The following is a 10,518-nucleotide window of genomic DNA, read 5'->3' as shown; positions in this document are numbered from 1 at the left end:
CCCCGGTAATTAAGCCCCCCCCGGTTAATAAAATCCCCCCCCCTCCGGTAATTAAAGCCCCCCCGATTAATTAAAGCTCCCTTCTCCAGTAATTAAGCCCCCCCCGGCTAATTAATCCCACCCTGGGTTAATTAAGCCCCCCACCTCTGGTAATTAAGGCCCTCCCCGTTATTTATACCCCCCTCCCCCGGTAATTAAGGCCCCTCCCATTAATTAAAGCCCCCTCTCCAATAATTAAGCCTCCCCCCGGTTAATTAAGCCCCCCCCGGGTTAATTAAGGCCCTTCCCGTTATTTATACCCCCCTCCCCCGGTAATTAAAGCCCCCTCCCCTGGTAATTAAGGCCCCCCCGGGTTAATTAACCCCCTTCCCGGTTAATTAAGGCCCTCCCCGTTATTCATACCCCCCTCCCCCGGTAATTAAGGCCCATCCCGGTACTTCAAGCCCCCCCTCTCCAATAATTAAGCCCCCACCCGGGTTAATTAACCCCTTTCCCGGTTAATTAAGGCCCTCACCGGCTCGGCGGTGCCGGTCTGGGTGACGGTGGCGGTGCCGCAGCCGCCGCTTTCCGCCGTCTCCGCCATGGCCCCAGCCCGGCCCCCGGGGGCCGCCGCCGCCGCCGAGGCCCCGTCACGGGCCCGGAAGGGCGGGGCCGAGGCCTCGCCGCTTCCGCTTCCGGTTGCGCCCCCCCCGCCCCGGTACCGAGCCCGCGGCGCGGCGCTTCAATTGGTCCCCCTGAGAGCACTTCCGGTCGGGCCGGCGCTTAATGGGGTCCCCCACTAGGGGCGCTTCCGCCGTACGGCGCGGAGTGCGCATGCGCGGCGCTTTATGGGGGAGCGGGTCTTAAAGGGGCAGATACCGTTTAGGGAGGGGGCAATTAAAGGAGTGGAGGGACAATTAAGGGGGTGAGGGAGGTAATTAAGGGGGTGAGGGGGTAATTAAGGGAATGGGGGGCAATTAATGTTATTTTTGGGGGAAATTAAGGGAATGGGGGGCAATTAATGTGGTTTTTTTTGGAAATTAAGGGGGTTTGGGGGCAATTAAGGGGATTGGGGGGGTAAATAGGGGGCATGGGGGGCAATTCAAGTGTCCAAGGGGCAATTAAGGGGCTTAGGGGGGCAAATAGGGGCAAAGGGGCAGTTGGTGGACTGGGGGGGCAGCTCAGGGGGCAATTAAAGAGGTTTGGGGGCTGGTGTAGGGCTGGGGGGGGTAAAAGGGGCAATTAAGGGGCTTGGGGGGGTAAATATGGGGTAAGGGGGCAATTTCGGGGGTAAATAGGGGTGAAGGGGGCAGTTTATGACCTGGGGGGGGCATTATGGGGCGGGGGGGGCAATTAAGACACACACAACAACCCTAAAAACAGCCCCATGGGGGCTTTTATTCCCCATACAGGGAGGGGTGGGGGGCAAATAACACCACAAAAGGGGCAAATAACGAAGGGGGGGGGGCAAATATCGACATGGGGGGGCAAATATTCACGGAGGGGGGGCAAATATCCCCGTCACGAATCCTCCTTCTCCTGAAACCTGCAGAGAGAAGAGGGGGGCGGTTACGGAGGGAACCTTTTTTTGGGGCCCCCGTTTTTTTTGGGGGGGGTCCCCGCTTTTTTAGGGGGTGTCCCCGATGTGTTGGGGTTGATTTTTTTTTGGGGGGGGGGGGGGTCTCACCGGCAGCGGGTGCAGGTGTAGAAGACGGTTTGGCCCTCGTCGGCCGAGCGCATCTGGCGGGTGTGGTAGGCCATCCCCTCATGGCCGCAGCGGGGGCAGCGCCGCTCCACCTGGACCCCCCCACCCCAAAAAAAAAATTTGGGGGGGTTTTGAGGGTGTGACACCCCCGAATTGGGATCCCGGAAGGGTTTGAAGCCCACCCGGGGGGGGGGTTATGGGGATGTGGTTACGTTCTGGGGGGGGGGTTTATGGGGTGGGGGGGGGTGAAATGGGGGGGTTGTAGGAATAAAAAGGGATTTTGGGGTGGGGGGGGCAAAATGGGGGGGGGTTAAAGGGATTGGGGGGGGATTTGGGGGTGAGGGTCTCAATTTGGGGGGGTTTATACACATAAAAAGGGGATTTTGGGGTGCAGGTCCCAAAATGGGGGGGGTTTATACACATAAAAAGGGGATTTTGTGGTGGGGGGGCCCAAAATGGGGGGGGTTAAAGGGATCCCAGCGGGATTTGGGGGTGAGGGTCTCAATTTGGGGGGGGTTTATACCCATAAAAAGGGGATTTTGGGGGGGGGGGGCCCAAAATGGGGGGGATTAAAAGGATTGGGGGGGGATTTTGGGGTGGGGGTGGTGAAGTGGGGGGGGTTTATACCCATTAGAAGGGGATTTTGGGGTGGGGATGCCACTTTGGGGGGGCTTTATGCCCATAAAAGGGGATTTTGGGGTGCAGGTCCCAAAATGGGGGGGGGTTATACCCATAAAAGGGGATTTTGGGGTGGGGGGTCTCAATGTGGGGGGGGTTATACCCATAAAAATAGGATTTTGGGGTTGGGGCCCAAAATGGGGGGGTTTAAAACCCATCCCAATGGAATTTGGGGCTGAGGATCGCGTTCTGGGGGGGTTTCCAGCCGCCCTAAAGGGATTTCAGGTTGTGGGGTTTTTTTTGGGGCGGGGGGGGGAAGGTTTTGGGGTGCCCCCACTCACCACCGGCCCCTCGGCTTGGGGGGCAGGCTCGGGGCCTCGCCCCCCCCCGGCCTGCAGGCGGTTGAACTCCAGGGCGCTTCGCACGGCCCGGCCCTCAAAATCTACCCCAAAAAGGGGCAAAAATATAGGGTCGGGGTTTTTTTTTGGGATCGGGGGGGGTTTCTAGGTGCCCCCCCACCCCCAAAAAAAACCCCCACCGGCGATGTCGAGGGCGAAGGCGCAGCGGGGGCAGAGGACGGTGCTGAGGGGGCCGGGTCGGGGCAGGATGGAGCCGCATTCGGGGCAGAAATCCAGGCAGGATTGGAAGCACGACGAGGGGGGGGGCTCCATGGCTTTTTTGGGGACGCGGGGGGGGTTATAGGGTCGCCTCCGTGCCCCCCATGTCCTCGTCTTTCGGCCTCGTTAGGCACGGCGCCCCAAATCCTTTCTGAGGCGTGTTTCCAATCCATATTCCCCCAATTCCTCCCTATTGCCCTAAATCGTCCCAAATTGCCCCAAATCCCCTCCCAGTTACCCCAAATCCCCCCCAAACTGCCCCAAATAATCCTCGTTGCCCCAAATCGCCCCAAATCCCCCCCCAATCAGCCCTAATCACCCTCCGATTGCCCCCAATCCCCCCAAAATATCCCTGAATGACCCCCCCACTACCCCTAATTGCCCCCAAATCCCCCCCATTACCCCTTATTGCCCCCAAATCCCCCCCCAATTGCCCCCATCACCCTAAATTGACCCCAGTGACCCCCCGTTGCCCCAAATCAGCCCCCCATTAGCCCAAATAGCCCCCACCAGTTGGCCCTAATCACCCCAAAACACCCCCCTATTGCCCCCCCATTACCCCCAATCACCCCAAATCCACCCCAATTACCCCCCAATCACCCCCCACTGCCCCAAATAGCCCCCCCAGTGCCCCCAATCATCCCAAATCACCCCCAATTGCCCCCAAATCACCCACCCATTGCCCCTCATTGCCCCCAATCACCCCAAATCCACCCCCCATTGCCCCCAATCCCTCCCCATTGCCCCAAATAGCCCCCCCATTGCCCCCAATTACCCCAAATCACCCCCCCAGTGCCCCCAATCACCCCCCTACTGACCCCCCATTACCCCATACCACCCTAAATCACCCCCAACCCTCCCCTACTGCCCCCAATCACCCCTCCCAGTGCCCCAAATCTCCCCCATTTACCCCCAAATCCCCCCCATCCCCTATAAGCCCCCCCATAGCCCCCCACCGCCCGGAGCAGACAAGTCCAACCTCCTCCACGCCGCCTAGAGCGGCCGCCTCGCCTCGCCCCGCCCCCTTCCCCTACGTCACTTCCGGTCCCTCACCTCCTGCTACAAAATGGCGGCGGCGAGGCGCGGCGGGAGCCCCCTGCCGGACTTTGCCAGCAAAACGCGTGTTTCCCGTCAAAATAACAGCCCCCAAAACGCCTTAATTCCCATAATTAATTACATTTATTTATTAAATGATTAATTATTATTTAATAGTGGCGGTGGGAAGGGAGTTACAGCGGTTAGGGCGGGTTTTCTGCAGGAAGCCCTGGGGGTTGATGGGGGAAGCAGCCTCTAAATGCTGTTTTCCCCACCCAAATGGACCAAAATCGCAGCTTGTGGCCCAAAAATTAATGTTTTAGAGTTGATTTTTGTTTTATTGGGTAAATGCAGATTGCGCTGGTGCTGATTATGGAGGATTTTCATTATGAAGCGCTGAAAATGCGGTGTTCCGTTGATTAATTAGCCCGTAATTAGTTAATAACCACTGAGCTCAGCGGCAGGAGGGATGAGGAGCGGTGAAATGGGATAAAAAACTTTAAAAACTCCCCAAATCGCTCATTTTCACCATTTTTGGATCCAAATTGGCTAAATTTACCCAAACTGAGGGCAAAAACCGAACCCGTGACCGCGCTGGGGGCGTCGGTGGCTGCGCTCCGCGGCGCGACGCGGGCCTGAGGTGAAATTTTGGGTCGATTTCATGAGAAAACGGGATTTAAAGGCTGTTTTTAGGAGGGAGGGGGGAGCGGGGCAGCGCTGGGGGCGTGGCTTGATGGATGAGGGCGGGGTTTAGTGCTAGGGGCGGGGCTTAGGGTTGGGGGCGTGGCCTCGCCGTTGCCATGGCGTCGCTTCCGGCGCGGCGGACCGGAAGTGGCGGCCGCTGCCGGGAGGCGCCGCGGTACCGGAGCGGGGCCCGGGGCGGGGGGGGGCCGGGCCCGGGGGGGGGCTGAGGGGGGCCGGGACCCCCCCATAACGGGCCCTATAGGGCCGGGGGGCTCCCCTGTACCCTATAGGAGCTCGGAGGGGCCCTTTTACCTTTTTTCCCTCCTTTTTCCTCCTTATTTCCCTCCTTTTTTCCTTTTTTTCATCATTTTCCCCTTTTTTTCATCATTTTTCCCTATTTTTTCCCTATTTCCTTCTTTTTTCCCTATTTTTAATACCAGGAGCCCTCCCCTGTTCCCTATATGGGGTTGGGGACGTCTCTTTTATTCCCTATGGGCATTTAGGGGGGCTCCTTTTCCCCTTTTCCTCCCCATTTTCCTGTTTATTTCCTTTTTCTTTCCCCTTTTCCCCTCTTTTTTCACCCTTTTCCCTTTTTCCCCTTCTTTTATGCTTTTTTTTCCCTATGGGGATACTGGGGGGCATTTTGGGGCCATTTTATCCCATAGGGACATTTTGGGCCCAATTTATTATCCCATAGGGGGCCGATTTACCCCAATGGGGACATTTTGGGGCCAATTTTTTACCCAATTGGGACATTTTTGGGCAAATTTATTACCTCATAGGAATATTTTGGGGCTGATTTACCCCATAGGGACATTTTGGGGCCGCCCCATACCCAAGGGATTTGGGCGACAGGAGGAAGAAGGGCTCGAGGGTGGCTCCTGCGTGAAAATAACCCAATTTTTTAACTTTTCTCCCTTTTTTTTCCACTTTTCAGAGCTTGCTACGGCCGGACAGAGGCAGCAGGACCCACAGCTCCCGGCCGACCCCACACCGAGCCCTCACCCCAAAACCCCGAGGGATCGAGCCCTTGGGGGGCCCTGAAAAGGGGGGGGGGGGACCCCAGCGACCCCCCTCCCCCTGGCCCCGCAGCCAGGTAAGCGCCAAATTTTAATATTTTCCCCCAAAATGAACTATTTTCCTCGCTTTTCCATCCCAAAATGCGTTTAATCCCCTGGAAAACGGGGAAAAAAAATGGGATTTTTAGGAAACGGGGGCGGATTTTTGGCACACCGCCCTCAGGAACCTCGTGAGAAAGTTATGCCACCAAGATAATGCAAATTAATAATTAATTTTAATTATTAAATGTAGTATTAAACGAGTTTTTTGGGGATTTGGGTTTTTTATGGGATGCTTCTTGTGTCCTTATAGAACTCCGACTTCAGGCTCTGCGTGAAGAGCCTGGACGAGCAAAAAAAAAATGGGGTGAATATCACTGTTTTGCCCAAATTTGGCGGAAATCGCTTTGTTTTTACCCGTTTTTGAAGCGAAACAGAAAGGAATGGGAAAAACGAGGGGGGAAAAAGGGGAATCTTTGGGATTTCCTGATCCTAACGATAATTGATGCCACTTCCTCGGGCTGTCCCGGGAAGTTTCTCTCTGCTGGGACTCCGCGGTGCCTCGTTCCCTTCTCGGATGAAAAGAGGAGCCCGTTTTGGGTAAAAAAACGAAGAATTTGGGGGTGGCAGAAGGAGTTTTGTGTGCTCTTGGTGCGGGCGGGATCCCGCTGGCCCTAATCCCCCTTCCCCGGGCGCAAGGGCAGGGAAAATCCCCGGCTCCGCTTACTCAGCGCCGACACCTCGTCCCCTCGTCCTCCCCGGCCCCTTTTTGAGGCCAAAAAAAGGAGATTTGGGGACTGGCTGCGAGTGCCACCGCCTGCTTTTGCCCCTACAGGTACGGCTGCGACCCTAAAACCCTGCTGGGGGTTAATCCCCATCCCCCGGGGCTGCTTTTACCTGCACAGGGACCCCAAATAAGCTAAAAAACTCCCCAAATAAGCTAAAAAACTCCCCGAATAAGCTAAAAACTCCCCAAATAAGCTAAAAACTCCCCAAATAAGCTAAAAACTCCCCAAATAAGCTAAAAACTCCCCAAATAAGCTAAAAAAAATCCCAAAATCACCCTTTTTTTAACCCTTTTCCCCCTTTTTCAGCCCAAGGGGGGCGTTTTGCTGACCCCAACCCCTCCTTTTGGGATCGGGACGCGACCCAGAGCCCCGCTGCTTCCCCCTCCCCCTGCTCACACCTCCCTTTATTTTATTTTTTTTTTAACCCTTTTTCCCTTTTTCCCCCTCTTTTCCGGCCCCGCGCCGTTAACCCTTGAGCTGCCGGGGCCCAGCCGAGCCGCCCTCCCTCCCCGTATGGGGTTGAGCAATCCTTTATCTCCCTTTTTTATTTTTTTTTTTTGTTTTTTTTTCCCCTTTTCCCCCCTCTCCGCCCCTTTCCTCCCCTTGCTGACGTGTTCCCTCCGCCGGCAGGAGCCGGGTGAGTAAAACTCGTGCAGGATCCGGCCCCCGGCAACCTTCTGGGGCTTCGCTTTTAGGGTTTTTTAATCCTTTTCCCCCCTTTTTTGACCCCAAATCGCTTCCATTCCCTTCCCGGCCCCGTCGGGTTAATGTTTCACGCCGGCGGACTCTGCCCCTCTTCCCCCGAGAGGCAACTCAGCCCCGTGCTGGGGATTTCGACCTTTTTTTTTTTCCCCTTTTTTCATCAATTTAGACTTTCTTTTGGGGTTTTTCTTCGCCCTCGGTGCCACGTCTCTCGGGGGAGGCTCCCGGGTGAGTTGGGGCCGCGGGCGTTTCGCTTCCTCTCGGGGTTTCCTCTGCCCGGGTGCTGCCCTCGTGGCGCGGGGGGGGGGGTCCTAAAAGGGGCTTTTTTTGGGGGACTGAGCTTTTCCCGCTGCCTCGTGCCCCCCTAAAATCACTTTTTCCCCCTTTTTATGGGGCTGCCTGCATTGGGGTGGGCTTTTGGGGCTCGCTAATCCCTTTTCCAAGTCTGTGGTGGCGGAGTGAGCTTTTCCTGGTACCTTATGTCTCCCTAAAACCACTTTTTCCCCCCTTTTTATGGGGTTTCCTGCATTGGGGTGGGCTTTTGGGGCTCGAAACCCCTCGTGCGTGTCCGCCTGCAGGTCCATGGTGGTAGAATGAGCTTTTCCCAGTCCCTTTTCCCCCCCGAAAATCACTTTTCCCCCCTTTTTATGGAGTTTTCTTAATTGGGGTGTGCTTTAGGGGCTCGAAACCCTCTTGTATGTGTCCCCCTGCGGGTCCATGGTGGCAGAGTGAGCTTTTCCTGGTGCCTCGTGTCCCCCTAAAACATTTTTTCCCCCCTTTTTATGGGATTTCCTGAATTAGGACGGCCTTTTGGGGCTCTCTAACCCCTCCTGTGTCCCCCCGCAGGTCTGTAGCAGCAGAATGAGCTTTTCCTGATGCCTTTTTCCCCCAAAAAAATACTTTTTCCCCCCTTTTTATGGGATTTCCTGAATTAGGGTTGCCTTTTGGGGCTCCCTAACCCCTCGTTCATGTCCCCCTGCAGGTCCATGGTGGCAGAGTGACCTTTTCCTGGTTCCCCATGTCCCCCTAAAACATTTTTTCCCCCCTTTTTATGGGATTTCCTGAATTAGGACGGCCTTTTGGGGCTCTCTAACCCCTCCTGTGTCCCCCCGCAGGTCTGTAGCAGCAGAATGAGCTTTTCCTGATGCCTTTTTCCCAAAAAAAAATAATTTTTCCCCCCTTTTTATGGGATTTCCCAAATAGGGGCAGCCTTTTGGGGCTCCCTAACCCCTTGTTCATGTCCCCCTGCAGGTCCATGGTGGCAGAGTGAGTTTTTCCTGGTTCCCCATGTCCCCCTAAAACAATTTTTCCCCTCTTTTTATGGGATTTCCTGAATTAGGGCGGCCTTTTGGGGCTCTCTAACCCTTCCTGTGTCCCCCCGCAGGTCCATGGCGGCGGAGTGAGCGGCGGTGCGGGTGAAGGATGCTGAAGAAGAGCAGCCTGGTGCTGTGGGGGGCGGCGCTCTTCGTCGCCTGGAACGGCCTCCTCCTCCTCTTCCTCTGGAGCCGCCCGCCCTCCTCGGCTTCTTCCTCCTCCTCCTCTTCCTCGGCCGAGCGGGGCCGGCTGACGGAGGAGGTGATCCGCCTGGCGCAGGATGCCGAAACCGAGCTGGAACGCCAAAAAGAGCTCCTGCGCCAAATCCACCGCTACAGCGGGCTCTGGGGCCGCCGCCGGGCCCCCCAAAAACCCCCCCAAACTCCCTCCCCGCCCCCGGTGGCACCCGAGGGCGACGCCACGGTGCTGCCGGTGCTGGTGATGGCTTGCGACCGCAGCACGGTGCGGCGCTGCCTGGATAAACTCCTCCGCTACCGGCCCTCGGCCCAACGTTTCCCCGTCATCGTCAGCCAGGACTGCGGGCACGCCGAAACGGCGCGGGTCATCGCCTCCTACGGCGACGCCGTGGCTCACATCCGTCAACCCGAGCTCGGGGACATCCCCGTCCCCGCCGAGCACCGAAAATTCCAAGGCTATTATAAAATCGCCCGGCATTACCGCTGGGCTTTGGGGCAAATCTTCCGCACCTTCCGCTACCGCGCCGCCATCGTGGTGGAGGACGATTTGGAAGTGGCCCCCGATTTTTTCGAGTATTTCCAAGCCGCTTTTCCCCTCCTCCTCTCCGACCGCAGCCTCTGGTGCGTCTCGGCGTGGAACGACAACGGCAAGGAGCAGATGGTGGACGCCGGGCAGGCCGAGCTGCTTTACCGCACCGATTTCTTCCCCGGTTTGGGCTGGCTGCTCCTCGCCGAGCTGTGGGACGAGCTGGAACCCAAGTGGCCGCGGGCTTTTTGGGACGATTGGATGAGGCAACCCGAGCAACGGCGGGGCCGCTCCTGCATCCGCCCCGAGGTATCCCGCACCATGACTTTCGGCCGCAAAGGGGTGAGCCACGGGCAGTTTTTCGACCAGTACCTGAAATTCATCAAGCTCAACGACCGCTTCGTGCCTTTCACCCGCCTGGACCTCTCCTACCTCAAAAAGGAGGAGTACGAACGCTCCTTCCTGCCCCGCGTCTACGCGGCGCCCGAGGTGCGGGTGGAGGAGCTGCAGGGCAACCAACGCCGCGAGCTGGGCGCCGTCCGAGTGCAGTACACCGGCCGCGACTCCTTCAAAGCCTTCGCCAAAGCCTTGGGGCTCATGGACGACCTCAAATCCGGCGTGCCCCGCGCCGGCTACCGCGGCATCGTCAGCTTCGTCTACCGCGGCCGCCGCGTTTACCTCGCGCCCCCCTCGGACTGGACGGGCTACGACCCCAGCTGGAGTTAGCAGCTGCGTTTATCATCTTTTTTTCGGGTTGATTTCCCCCAAATTGCGTTTTTTTTTCGCGCGTTTTCTTCCAGCCGGGGGAGGTTTTAGCCGCGCGGGGTTTTATTTTTTTTTTTTTGGGGGGGGGGGGGTTTGGGGGAAAAACATCCCCGCAGCCGAATCCGCGGGGGTTTGGTCCGAGCGGCGCCGCCGAAGGCAGAAATTATTTTCCAGAATAAAAGGAAAAAAGAAAACGACGACAAAAAAAACAGAAAACAAACCCCAAAGCCTCATTTTTTTGTTGGTTTTGCTGTGGCTCTCGGCACGTCCTGGACCCTATATTGGGTTATATATGGCCTGGGCCCTATATGGCCTGGGCATTACAGGCCATAAACTCATTTATATGGGTTAACTGACCATATTGTGTAGGATCTGGTCCTTATATATGGCTTTAGGGCCTTGCTGCTGTATTTTAAGCCCTTTATGGTTTGGGATCTGCATCAGGCTGCGTGCTCTGGTCCCTATATTTCATATGGCCTGGATCCCATATAGAGGGGGCTGTGTCCTATATCCTGCTCCCCTCACTACAT

At 56.7% G+C, this 10,518-nt stretch overlaps 3 protein-coding genes across 6 annotated transcripts in view; 2 read left to right on the top strand and 1 right to left on the bottom strand.

The window, feature by feature from the left end:
* LOC309889273 (E3 ubiquitin-protein ligase TRIM39-like) overlaps positions 1–464 on the top strand; it is a gene marked incomplete at its 3' end in the record, with an annotated part of 8,826 nt that extends 8,362 nt beyond the window's left edge. The window contains exon 6 of the mRNA XM_082782038.1: positions 424–464. Within this exon, the coding sequence (XP_082638164.1) occupies positions 424–464 (41 nt within the window). The remainder of the gene's footprint in view (positions 1–423) is intronic.
* A 900-nt stretch (positions 465–1,364) lies between these two features.
* POLR1H (RNA polymerase I subunit H) lies at positions 1,365–3,940 on the bottom strand. The gene is made up of 5 exons (XM_082781944.1): positions 3,899–3,940; positions 2,841–2,975; positions 2,644–2,744; positions 1,667–1,776; positions 1,365–1,525 (listed from the first exon to the last, which is right to left on the bottom strand). Exons 2-5 carry the CDS (start codon positions 2,971–2,973, stop codon positions 1,501–1,503), a joined length of 369 nt encoding a protein of 122 aa, XP_082638070.1. The 5' UTR covers positions 2,974–2,975; positions 3,899–3,940; the 3' UTR covers positions 1,365–1,500.
* An 826-nt stretch (positions 3,941–4,766) lies between these two features.
* Positions 4,767–10,071, top strand: MGAT1 (alpha-1,3-mannosyl-glycoprotein 2-beta-N-acetylglucosaminyltransferase). 4 transcript variants are annotated; one of them, XM_082781898.1, is made up of 3 exons: positions 4,767–4,813; positions 5,576–5,734; positions 8,571–10,071. In XM_082781898.1, exon 3 carries the CDS (start codon positions 8,609–8,611, stop codon positions 9,947–9,949), a length of 1,341 nt encoding a protein of 446 aa, XP_082638024.1. In that variant the 5' UTR covers positions 4,767–4,813; positions 5,576–5,734; positions 8,571–8,608; the 3' UTR covers positions 9,950–10,071. The 4 variants fall into 4 exon arrangements, with proteins under 4 accessions (XP_082638024.1, XP_082638023.1, XP_082638026.1 ...); XM_082781897.1 differs by lacking the exon at positions 4,767–4,813 and having other exon boundaries at positions 5,104–5,734; XM_082781900.1 differs by lacking the exons at positions 4,767–4,813; positions 5,576–5,734 and adding an exon at positions 6,398–6,531.
* Positions 10,072–10,518: the final 447 nt, after the last annotated feature.

Source organism: Aythya marila (genome assembly GCF_965140915.1).
Source record: "Aythya marila genome assembly, chromosome: 33".
NCBI lineage: Eukaryota > Metazoa > Chordata > Aves > Anseriformes > Anatidae > Aythya > Aythya marila.
Note: the sequence above shows the minus strand (reverse complement) of the source record. Positions and strands in the feature narration are given on the sequence as shown.